Source organism: Octopus bimaculoides, chromosome 9, assembly GCF_046866305.1.
Source record: "Octopus bimaculoides isolate indiv1 chromosome 9, ASM4686630v1, whole genome shotgun sequence".
Classification (NCBI taxonomy): Eukaryota; Metazoa; Mollusca; class Cephalopoda; order Octopoda; family Octopodidae; genus Octopus; species Octopus bimaculoides.
This window is the reverse complement of record NC_142936.1, coordinates 42,910,184-42,923,965: the sequence shown is the minus strand read 5'-3', so window position 1 is coordinate 42,923,965 and position 13,782 is coordinate 42,910,184. Positions and strand designations below refer to the sequence as shown.

The 13,782-nt window shown below is 37.2% G+C and overlaps 1 protein-coding gene across 4 annotated transcripts in view; it reads left to right on the top strand.

The window, feature by feature from the left end:
- The window catches only part of LOC106870298 (centrosome and spindle pole-associated protein 1), a 166,460-nt gene that overhangs the window by 85,592 nt on the left and 67,086 nt on the right, over positions 1-13,782 (top strand). For all 4 annotated transcript variants that reach the window (XM_089357482.1, XM_089357483.1, XM_089357485.1 and 1 more), the window contains one exon: positions 12,234-12,365. In XM_089357482.1, the coding sequence (XP_089213608.1) occupies positions 12,234-12,365 (132 nt within the window). The remainder of the gene's footprint in view (positions 1-12,233; positions 12,366-13,782) is intronic.

Here is a 13,782-nt window from a genome sequence, read left to right as displayed (position 1 = left end):
AATACCCAGACGTTGTTGTACACCATTAAAGAAAGGAACTACATGTTCTGTAGTTTTTAATTGGTATTTCATGCAGCTGAGTTCTTTAATCTAAGATCAACCCTTTTCATACCAAACTGCCTGAGACCACCCTTGGTTTTATGCTATGAACTTAAGGTTTTAATGTAATATAAATTCAAACTTCCCATTGAAATTTCATGTTAATTTATGTTCCAAACATCAGCTTAATAATGGTGGAGTTATTTAACTATATTTCTTATTTTACCAGAAATGTATATGGTAACACAAATTGTTATGGTCAACTAGAGTTGGTTTCAAATTCAGGTTCGCATACTAAGGGAGACAACACCATCCTAACCTATTGATGTGTTCATCTGAAACTAATATTAATGCTCTCATTATATCTCTGTCACATATTCGCATGCTCTTGTCATAGACTAGTGTTCCTGTGTTACATATTAGTAAGCCCATGCCACATACTGGTGTACTCTTGTCATGAACTGTTGTACTCTTGTCACAAACTGGTGAACCCCAGTAATATACTGGTGTACTTCTATCACTTACTGGTTTTCTCCTGTCACTTGCTGTTGTATCTATGTCACATACTGATGTGCTCATGTCACTTATTGGTGTATTTGTTTCACATTACTTGTATACCCATTTTGCATTAATGGGTATACCCATGCCACATTAATTAGCATACCCAAATGACATACTGGCGTATCCATGTCACATTACTGATCATCCATATCATATTACAGGTATGTCTGTGTCACATTGTTAGTAAAACCTGTATCACATATGGGTATGTCCATGCTTTGTTACTGGTGTATCCATGTCACATGTAGGTATACCTGTGTTACATTACATTTAGAGTAACCAAATAAAGAGGAATTAAGCATTTGACCTACTAGAATTAGCCACTACCCTTTGACCCTAGGCATTTAAACTGATCAAATGTGGTCCAAATATTCTACCTGTTTTATGTTCAAATCAGCCTGGTTCAGCATCTTAAGCATAGCCTACAATGTCATTTTCAAAATAATTATTCACACTGTTGGTTTCAAATTTTGGCACCAGGCTAGCGTTTTTGGTGGGGTAGGGTAAATCAATTACATTAACCCCAATGCTTAGTTGGTACTTATTTTATCAACCCCGAAAGGATGAAAAGCAAAGTTGACCTCAGCGGAATTTGAACTCATCCGAGAGTGTGTATTTAAGCACACTTCATACAATGCTTTCTTTTACTTCAATTTCTGTTTTCCTCTTATATTTCCTATTAATATTAAAACAATACACACAAATAAGCATAAAGACATTTCTTTTTGCCTGAAGAAAAAGCAAAAAACAAAAAAGACCCCCAAAACATCCATTATCATTGCTATTTATTCATCACTTCTACTTTATGAGAAATATTTATTATAAACAAAAAACATAATTCCTAAAGCTGTCCCATTCAGGAAATATAAGAGGAAAACAGAAATTGAGGTAAAGGAAAGCATTGTATGAAGTGTGTTTAAATACACTCGGAGTGGTTGGCGTTAGGAAGGGCATCCAGCTGTAGAAACTCTGCCAAATCAGATTGGAGCCTGGTGTAGCCATTTGGTTCACCAGTCCTCAGTAAAAGCGTCCAACCCATGCTAGCATGGAAAGCGGACGTTAAATAATGATGATGATGATGAATGTGAAGATTGGCAAAATGCCGTTAAGCATTCCGCCCAGCATACTAACGATTTTGCCAGCTCACTACCTTTCACATCAACAAAATCTTGAGGCTATGAGATAACGCATGATTAATTCAAAACAATGTGAATAAATAAGCTTTACATTTGACAGAGTCATCTGAATTCCATATGGTTAGATAATACCTCATTGTCTTGTTGTCCTTGATAGTCACTGTCTATCATAAGTCAGAATGGTCATGGCTGGAGTGCTTTTCACAATAAATGAGGGGTGGGAAATGTTTTACTTATTTATTCATTTTTTTAATTCTATGGTCTTTATCTTGTTTCAGTCATTAGACTGTGGCCGTACTGGTGCACCGCCTCGAAGAATTTTAGTCAAACTAATCAACATTAGTCCTTATTTTTTTTTTCATTAAACCAGGTACTTATTCAATTGGTTTCTTTGCCGAATTGTTAAGTTATGGGGATGTAAACACACCAATGCTGGTTGTCGAGTGGTGGTAGACAAACATACACACACAAACACATTTATATAGAGAGACAATGAGTTTCTTTCAGTTTCCATCTACCAAATCCACTCAAAAGCTTGGGTGAGCCTGAGACTATAGTAGAAGATACTTGCCTAAGGTGCCACACAATGAGACTGAACCTGGAACCATGTGGTTGGGAAGCAAGCTTCTTACCACACAGCTACACCTGCACTCATACACACACACACACACACACAGCCACACCTGCACTCATACACACACACACACACACGATGGACTTCTTTCAGTTACCCCCTACCAAATCCATTCAGAAGACTTTGGTTAGCCCATGGCTATAGTAGAAGACACTTGCCCAAGGTGTCACACAGTGGGACTGAACCCAAAATCATGTGGTTAGGAAGCAAGCTTCTTACCACAGTCATACCAGTGCCTACTCTTTTACTTGTTTCAGTCATTTGACTGCGGCCATGCTGGAGCACCACCTTTAATCGAGAAAATCGACCCCAGGGCTTATTCTTTGTAAGCTCAGTATTTATTTTATCGGTCTCTTTTTGCCGAACCGCTAAGTTACGGGGACGTAAACATACCAGCATCGGTTGTCAAGCGATGTTGGGGGGGACAAACACAAACACACATACATTGATGATATATATATATATATATATATATATATATATATACATACATATATACGACGGGCTTCTTTCAGTTTCCTTCTACCAAATCCATTCACAAGACTTTGGTCAGCCCATGGCTATAGTAGAAGACACTTGCCCAAGGTGTCACACAGTGGGACTGAACCCAAAACCATGTGATTAGGAAGCAAGCTTCTTACCTCAGCCATGCCTGTACCTACTGTATTTATTTATTATTTCTTTTGAGCATGTGCTCACATTGGTAAAAATCTTTTAAAAATGAATTTCCCCCCATATACATTTGGAAACTATAGAGTAGCAGGCTGTCATTTTTTTTTTATTGTTGCTGTATTTTTTTACATCTCTATATTTATGTAGAAACAGAATAAAATACTTGAAAACAATTCTTAAAGAAGTCACTTTAGACAATCAATAACTTCTGAATTGTCTGAATGGGACAGCTTTAGGAATTATGTTTTTGTTTATAATAAATATTTCACATAAAGTAGAAGTGATGAATAAATAGCAATGATAATGGATGTTTTGGGGGTCTTTTTTTGTTTTTGTTTTTTGTTCAGGCAAAAAGAAAAGTCTTTATGCTTATCTGTGTGCATTGTTTTAATATTAATAGGAAATATAAGAGGAAAACAGAAATTGAAGTAAAGGAAAGCATTGTATGAAGTGTGTTTAAATAATGGTATTAAAAAGACAATCAGGGGAAAATAATAGTTTATAAATGCCATTATCATTGTACTTTGTTAAGGCGGCAAACTGGCACGCTGGGCAAAATGCTTAGCAGTATTTAGTCCATCATTACATTCTGAGTTGAAATTCTGTTGAGGTTGACTATACCTTTCGTCCCTTTGAGGTTGATAAAATAAGTCCCAGTTAAACAGTGGGGTCGATGTGATCGACTTATTTCCTCCCCAAAATTGCTGGCCTTGTGCCAAAATCTGAAATCAATATTATTCTACTCTGTAAGTCCCATAAAAGAAACAATAAATATCAAAGATTTTGCATGGCACTTTGGCTAAATGTCTTGTAATATAGCCCAAATCGATTAATGCCTTGTAAGTGAATTTGATTGATGAAAAGTACAGAAAGCCCATTGCATGTGTGTGTGTGTGTGTGTGTATGTATGTTTGTGTCTGTGTGTATATCTTTTACTTGTTTCAGTCATTTGACTGTGGCCATGCTAGAGCACTGTCTTAAAGGGTTTTAGTCAAACAACTCCACCCCAGGACTTATTTTTCTTAAGCTTTGTACTTATTCTATTGGTCTCATTTTGCTAAACCACTAAGTTACGAGGATGTAAACACACTAACACTGGTTGTAAATTAGTAGTGGGGGAACAAACACAGACACACACACACACATAGACATCTGCATACTTATATATATAAGTATTTCCTGGGGAACAGAACACAACATGTTGTGATCGATGGAATCCACTCAAGCCCAGCAAAAGTCACCAGTGATGTCCAGCAGGGGATTGTCTTTGGCCTGCTTCTCTTTATAGTCTATGTAAACAATCTTTCCAGCATCATAAAGCACAGCAAAGTGAAAATATTTGCTGATGACTCTAAGCTCCAGAAAATTATCAATGAAGAAGAAAACCAAGCTGAACTCCAGTCTGATCTACATGCTGTGAGTCAATGGGCAAAATGCAACCAAACAAAATGCAACCAAATGAGGGAAAATTGGAGCTGATTAATTTTGGAAGAAAGACTATTCTAAAATAGCCATACTCTCTTCCTTCAGGGGAACTACACACTGCAATAATATCAGAAACCTAGGAGTAATTGTTGACAACAATCTAAGCTGGAGTGCCCACATCAACAATAAGGTCGATATAGCTCGTAAGATGAGTTCCTGGATCCTAAGAACCTTCCAGTCTAGAAAACTAGGTGTCATCATTCCTCTTTTCTCCTCCTTTGTATGGCCACACCTCAAATACTGCTGCCCCCTGTGGTCTCCCCATACAAAACAAAACCTTTTGAAACTTTAATTGCCCCAGAAGGCATTCACTAAAAGAATTAAGGGCATGACTGATCTCGATTATTGGAACGCCTTAAAGCATTAGCATCGCTGTGAGTGATACAGCATTTGCACAATGTGGAGAATACACCACCAGCATTGCCCAAACAACCTCAACATTAGCTTCAAAATTCATCCAAGGCTAGAACCATAGGCGATATGTCCTCTACTCAATTCAGGATCACAACACATAAATACACTGCAACACGATTTCTTTTCCTCAACAGACCCTTTTTTTTAACATTGCCCTGAAACAGATTAAAGAGGAAAAGGATCCCATCACCTTTAAATGGAATGTAGAGAAATTTCTTCAAGGAATACCTGATAATCCACCTATACCTGGATATAACTCACTCAACAAGAACTCCCTACTTGAATGGACCATGATACTACAAAACTTTACTTAAAAAGGATTTAGCTAATCCTATCAGGTGGTGCTATTAATTTAGACATGGCCTAGACCAATCTAAGTTATCTCAGTTCCGTCTACCAGATCCACTCACACACACACATTCCATATTACGTCCCAAACACCAGCATAATAATTATAAAGTTGTTTCATTAAATTCTTCATTATTTTCAAAATTAATTGAAACAAAAACAGTGTAATTCAACAAAAATATAGTGACAATAGGGTTATATTATAACCCTTCCTTTCCTTGTGATTTTGGCCTGCTCTCTTTGAGCAATATCATATTCAATTATCTAAAGTAATTACATAATTAGGTACAAACTGACATTACAAAGTTTTGAACTCTCAAGCCAAGAATCACAATCTTAAAGTGGCGAGAAACGATCTACAAACATTGGGACTTACAGAGGAGATAACAGGAGACCAAGATGCCTGGCAGTTTGCTGTGCTTGAAAAGACACATCAAGCTAAGTAAAAACTTGGTTGCCCTTGCATACAAGCGTGTCCCTTGCAACCCTCTTCAGCTGAGCATCATTAATCTTGCAGGCTCGTAAATACTGGTGCCACATAAAAAGTACCCATAGCGGTGCTGCATAAAAGCACCCAGTACACTCTGTAAAGTGGATGGCATTAAGAATGGCATCCAGCCAAAGAAATCATGCTAAAACAGACATGGAGTCTGAACAGCCCTTCAGTTGGTCAGCTTCCATCAAACCGTTCAACCCATGCCAACATGGAAAACGGGCATTAAATGGCGATGATGATGGTGAAATCTCCCACGTTCTTCAGGATCTCATGCATATGTGCTTGCTGCAAGCATTTTGTAAAATCAGAAATATTTTGAAGTAATCTTTTTTTCTTTTCCTTTAAGTTTTGCTAATATAAGCATTAAACATCAGTTGCAACAGATGGATTATATAAATCTTTAAAGTGGTTTTATAATAATAATAATAATAATAATAATAATAATAATAATAATATTCTTTCTAAACTGGAAAATAATGTGTGGAAAACATTGCCTGCCTAACTGAGTTTAATTCCTACAGATTTTGACTTATTAAACTGCAGAGGTTAATTGACTTGCTAATACCTTCTCTTGTTGGTTTACAATTTTGATGGAGACCAATTTTTATAATCTTGCATTCATGTTGCTAATTCAGAGATCCATTTTATCAGTTTCATTTGTATATCATTTGTCATCATTTTATGCAGTTAATCAGCATATTGGAAACTAATTAGTCATTTCTTAATCCTCAGTAATTAGGAACAGTTTCAGGAATGCAATCAATCTTTTTAGCATTTGGGAAATTCCATTGCCTTCCTTTCTTTTATTAAAAAAAATTTTTTTTTTAAACATATTGATCTTCAACTGTCAAGAAGGAGTATGTTGAAAGCTATTTAGAATTTGTTTATGAGTTTAGGGTATTAGTTGCACCTAACTCAATTTAGGATACCAGTCCTACACTGTAGAAACAAAAAGTTGTTTGAGTTTAAGGTTTTAGTTATACACCTAACTGGGTTTAAGGCACCAGACCTCCACCTCAGTAATGAAAGATGTTTGAGTTTAGGGTTCTAGTTGTACACCTAACTGAGTTTAATGCTTTAGCATTCAGATTACTCTATGCTTGTTTATTCACATTGTTTTGAATTAATCATGCATTATCTCATAGCTTCGAGATTTTGATGATGTGGTTGTTTATTTTTGAATGACAATGTAAGATAAGTGTGAGAAGCTGGATCTGGCCAGTTTGAACATTAAATAGATAGAATATTTGAGTTGGATATGACTGGTTTAAATGCTAAAGTGTTAATGTACTAGTCTTACTCCTTACTGACTAAAGGGTACTACACAACATTGAGACAAACTAAAGTGTGTGTGTGTCATCATCATTTAACATTCGTTTTCCATGCAGGCATAGGTTGGAGAGTTTAACAGAAGTTGGCTAAGCAGAAGACTGTACTGGGCTTCACTGTCTGTTTTGGTATGGTTTTTATGGCTGGATGCCCCTTCCTAACACTAACCACCTTACAAAGTAGACTGAGTTCTTTTCAGGTGGCACCAGTACCATCTACATTTTGAATGGAGATGAGCACTGATGTTCCATGTGATTATTGTTTAGGGATTTCTCTTTTAACATGAAACCAATCATAGCTCTAACCCATAAATAAAGAATATTTATATATATATATATATATATATATATATAGTCGATTCAAATAAACAAATAATAATATTAACAGCAACAAACAACAAGAGGACATGCACAAGAATTTCAGGCCTTGTGCCTATATTAGAAAGGATTATTATTATTATTATTATTACTAGCTGGCCCCGTGCTGTCAAAAAATGGCAGCTAATTGTTGTATTTTTTCTATAAATATGGATGGTAAATTAATACACTTGTCAATGTTATCTAGTTGTTGTCTCTTGAGATGTAACATTGATCAGTGTTTGTTACTGAAAGAACGTTAGTTCACTCATACAAGCCTTCACATACTTCCCTTGTACATGTACACACACATACTCACGCAGAGTTGAAACACTGTTTGATTTTTTCTTTTCAGCATTGAATGTTCACCATCCCACCTCCATTGCACACACACACACACACACATTCCTCCCTTTTACATACACACACATACATACTCACAGAGTTGAAACGCTCTCACTACCAGTTTGCCATCACTCTTTCCTTCCTTATTTATCTATCACCTCTTCCTTCCTTTCTCATTCATATGTTATGATGGAGAAAAACACATGAGTATTATTATAGTAGATTATTATTATTGTTAAGGCAGTAAGCTGGCTGAACTGTTAGCACACTGAACAAACTGCTTAGTGGTATTCTCAGTTCTCAGTTCAAATTCCACCAAGGTCACCTTTGCCTTTCATCCTTTCAGGGTTGATAATATAAGTACCAGTTAAACACTGGAGTCGATGTAATCAACTAGTCCTCTCCCTAAAAATTGCTGCCCTTGTGGCAAAATTTGAAACCATTATTATTATTATTGTTGTTATTAATAATAACAATAATTCTTTTTAATTTTATATAAAATGTTCCCATGTGTATCATTGGGTAATTCTGCCATAGATTTACCACCCTTGGTTCTAAACTACAACAATTTTAAGACAATCATTGCTCTGGCTTACATGTTTATTATTAGTTTCCTTTCAACTTCAATTAGAATAACTTTCTATTTCAATCTCTGGTATCTTGTTAAACAAACAAGGACAAATGTTGAAGTGAATTATAATTATTTCCTGATTACATAACTGCAAAGTAGATGACATCATTAGTCATTCCCACCTCCCATCACATGAGCTTATTCTGAAAATGCATGTTTCATGATTCACAAAGTTAGCAAATAATTTATGACCAAATTAGTTAATAAGTTTTGGTAAGTTTGTATACCATGGGGAGATGTGGAATCTAATGTTGCATGATTGTCTTTTCTCTGAGAGACAGCCATGATTTAAAATTTTGTTCCTCTTTATTTCTTTCTTTCATTCTTAGATAGTCCTAAAATATCAAATTCTTTATCTCCCCCAGAATATTCAAACTTATCCAAATTTAAGAACTTCTCTGTAATTTTCACTGAATGTTTGCATAGGTTAGTGATGGGGAATGTGCCCAACTGATAATTTTAACTCTTAAGCCTTTTAATGTTGAAATCATATATATCTGCTCAAAATGTTATTACCCTTAACTGTAGAAAGCAGTTTTATATACTAGTCTGCCATTTGTTGAGGAATGTCATGTTTGAAACTTTTTTTTTTTTTTTTTTTTTGTTGAGATATGTCAAATTTATTGAGACCCTGTGACTTGCAGAAAATACCAATTCTATTTTTCAGTAACCATTTAGTATAATTACTGGAATAATCAAGAAATTTAATTTTTCAGTTAAAATGTTAAATATATATCTTTCTCTGCTGTATTTAGACACGTGGAGGCAAAGTTTCATATTTGAAAAACAAAAAGTGATTGAGTAAAGATCTGGAATCTAAGGACACTTCTGAAAGATATCATTGACAATTATTAGCTAATAGGGCAGAGTTCTTGGAGGTCAGTAAGGTAGGTTGACATGAAAAGTGGACAGTTACTGTTTGTCTAAGAGAAAGCAGAAGATAAAGTGTTATGACTATAATCACAAGTTAACAAAGAATGACTAAGCTTTAAACACCAATGCAATGATATACCCTTTACCCAGATACTCAATATGTTAGAAATAACAGCCAAATTCCCTCCACTCTTTAATAATAAAAGAAATAAGTATATATTAGACAATGTAGTATCAGGATTTCAGTTAAGTGATTCTTAACTGTTTTGTCACCATACTGCTTTTGTTTCATTTAATATTGAAAATAATAAAGAATTTAGTAAAAAATAGCTTTCTCATTATCAAACTGGTGTTTTGGAACACAGATTAGCATGAAATTTTGATGTAAAAGCTTTAAGTTCAATCCCTTTAAAATAAGAAGTTTGTATTGTAGAACCAAGGGTGGTCTCAGGTAAATTGGTATCAAAGAAGATAAACGATGTGCCATGGTACACCATTGTGTTGTAAGGCTTTTTAAAAATGTAACGTATTGCTTTAGAACATCTATACTAAATCTTGAGCATCTTGAAAAAACATGTTATCCTAAAAATTTGCTAGGTACAGGCATGGCTGTGTGGTCAGAAGTTTGCTTCCCAACCACATGGTTCCAGGTTCAGTCCCACTGTGTGGAACCTTGGGCAAGTGTCTTCTACTATAGCCTTGGGCTGACCAAAGCTTTGTGAGTGGATTTGGTAGATGGAAATGGAAAGAAGCCCGTTATATATATGTATGTATGTATGTGTGTGTGTGTGTGTGTGTGAGCAACACACTTTATTTCAATTCCTAGACCAGGCTGTGTGTGTGTGTGTGTGTGTTCTTGAGCAACACACTTTATTTCACATTGTATGTCTTCATGTCTGTGATTTTCCACCATCACCACTTGACAACTGGTGTTTGTGGGTTTACATCCCTGTAACTTAGCAGTTCAGCAAAAGGAACTGATAGAATAAGTATCAGCCTTTAAAAAGTAAAAGATAAGAGATACAAGTCATCATCATCGGGTCTTCAATACAAGTATACATGAGACAGTTCAACAGGATCCATGATTTGGTATGGGTTCTGTGGCTGGATGCTTTTCCTAACACCAACCATTCTACAGAGTTTACTTTTTCATGTCACCAATACCAGTGAGGTCATAGAGTAACTCACAAGACAGAGAAAATGCCCCTGATACTGAGGGGTGTGTTATAGAGAGGAATAAGCCTTTAAACCAGGTGTTGAGAGGCTAAAGGTAGAGGGACAGACACTGATATCTTGCTGTTGTGGAAATCCATGGCTAATCCACATTATGTCAGAGGTAACCATGTATCTTTGCTACAATGTTATATTTCACTTGTTTCATTCATTGGGCCTTGAAATTTTAGTTGAACTAATTGACCCCAGTAGTTTTTATAAGGTGGGTACCTATTCTATTGATCTCTTTTGCTGAACTGCTAGATGACTGAGCCTGAACAAACTGTCAAGTGGTGGTGGTGGTGGGGGGACAAGCACACACACACACACATAACAGGCTTCCTCACAGTTTTCCATCTCCCAAATTCACTCACAAGGCATTGGTAGACATGAGGCTATAGTAAAAGACACTTGCTCAAGGTACTGTGCAGTTGGACTGAACCTGAAGCCATTTCACTGCAAAGCAAGCTTCTTGACCACTTAGTCATCACTGCACCATTATATTTATATAATTAATAGAACATGAAGGTAGTGGGTAATGATTTTCTTCACGATTTCAGGGAGTGACGACCCTGTCTGACACAAGTCCCGGGCTCAGTTGGCTCCAGCTGACAGTACTCGATATGGGCCCCTATCCAGGGTTACAGAAAGGAGACAACTTTCAAAGAAATCCGGAGTGGAGCCCCGTAGGCAGTTTAGTGTTCGATTCGACATTCTTCCTGCAGCTCCTGCAACCAAGCTGGTGCCAAACGTAATGCTCTACACTCCTTTGGACTATGTCACCAAGGTTGAGAGAGGAATCCTGACAATTGGGCTACCCAGGATTTTCTTACATCTAGCCCAGGCCTGTGCAAAACTGGAGAGGAAACTGGAAAGGACATGAAATGTAAAAACCAGACTGGATTAGTTTATGCGCAACTGCATTGTCTCCCAAGACAAAAGGATGCCAACAACAACGTGAAGGTGTGTGGATCAGTGGTTAGAATGTCAGGCTCAGAGTCATGAGGTAGTGGATTTAATTTCCAGACCAGGCTGTGTGTTGTGTTGTGGAGCAACATACTTTATTTCACATTGTTCCAGTTCACTCAGCTGTAAAAATGAGTTGTAACATCACTGGTGCTACACTGTAGCAGCCATTGCCTTTTCTTTGGATAACAATGGTGACATGGAGAGGGGAGGCTGGTATGCGTGGGCGACTGCTGGTCTTCCACAAAAACAATCTTGCCTGGACTTGTACCTTGGAGGGTAACTTTCTAGGTGCAATCCCATGGTCACTCATGACAAAAGGGGGTCTTTACCCTTAATATAAGGAAGATGTAATATCTGTTTGTATTTTTACCTTTAAAATATGACTTTTTAAAATACATTCCATACAATGTGTGCCAGTAATTTTTTTATTTTATCTTCTGGGCCACTATGAAATCAAAGAAGTTGATAGGCACCATCCAAAATATATGGAAAGGTAGGTTGGTCATTGGTCTATGCACTTAGGGCTGTCTGGGGTTAACCTAGCACAACAACAGAGATTTAAAAAGAGTAAATCTCAGAAGAAGCATGCTTGAATTTGAACCTGTATCCTTTGATAAACATTTTAGTTGATTAACTTACTATGCCAATGATATTCAAATATTTTTCAACCAAACATAATGTTGATAAATTGTAATTAACTAATCAATTATTTGTTTGTGATTGCAAATTTAAGGAGAATGAAATGACAATTCCACAACTGGAATCCCCTGCAAGGAAGAACCTCTCCCGGCAGGAATTGAACATTGGACGCTTGGAACGACAGCTAAATGAGCTGAGGGCCATGTCAGTGTCTGCAGGAGAGAAGGTAAAAGTTTCATCATTATCATCATCATCATTTTAAGTCCACTTTTCCATGTTTGCTTGGATCAGATTGAATTTGTTGAGGCAGATTTTGCATGTGCACATGTACACATACACATGCACACACACACTCATATATTTTTATCTTGAAGGATTTTTTTATGAGGTGCAACATTCAAAAGATGTTCTTTACGTGCCACCAGCATGGGTGCACTTGGCTTTACGGGTCCTCTCAAGCACAGCACATCACCAAGTCTCAGCCACCAGCCATTGCCTCTGTGAGGTTCAAAGTTTGAAGATCATACTTCACCATCTCATCCCATGTCTTCCTGGGTCTACTTCTACCACAGGTTCCTTCCACAATTATAGATCGGCACTTCTTTACACAGCTATCCTCGTCCATACACATCACATGACCATACCAGCGCAGTCGTCTCTCTTGCACACCACATGTGATTCATCTCTCAAGATGCTTACACTCTATCAAACATTCACACTGACATTGCACATCCAGTGAAGCATACTGGCTTCATTTCTTTCAAGCCTACGCATGTCCTCTGCTGTGAAAGCCTATGTTTCACTGCCATGCAACATAGCTGTTCACACAGACATCAGCATAGAGGCGCTCCCAGGAGCAGCCTATCTTGAATTTCTCTGTTATTGCCTGGAGGACTGTGATGAACAAAAGGGAGCTGGACACCAATCCTTGGTGAACCCTTCTTGTACCCTGAATTTTTCACTGTACTCACTGCCCACCCTCACCTTACTGGCAGTGTCCCTGTACAAGGCTTGTATGGCTCTCACCAACCACTTGTCTATCTCTACTTTCCACATGACCACCAGATAAGGGATCAGGGGACCCTGTCAAAAGTCTTCTCCAAGTCAACAAAAGCCAAGTACAGAAGTTTAAATTTATCTTTGGCTAGGTATTTCTCCTGAAGTTGCCTTACCAGAAATGGGAAAATTGATCTGGTTTGCAGAATTACCTGATTGATAGGTTATCAGGTTGTTAGTTTGTTTCCTGAAGTTCATGTTGCAGATCAATAGGTTATTTTCATCACAGAACTCCAGTAGCCTTGTTCCTTCATTGTTTCAGGAACCAATTCCATGGCCCCCATGTACACCATAGAAGATATAAAACTGCTGTCCAACATGCCTGTTGAAATCCCCAGCCACAGAGATGAGATCATTGTCACTCATCTTTGAGGTAGCCTACAGAAGAATATCATAAAAGTGGTCCTTCTGTTCATTTGGTAGGCCTACATGTGGGACGTAAGCAGATATAATTGTAGCTATACTATTCTGCAAGACTAGCCTGAGCTTAATCACTTTATTGCACACTCTGACTACCTCTATGACCTAATCCACCCATTTCTCTGCAAGAAGTATGCCCACACCACCTACTTCATCACTGTTACCTT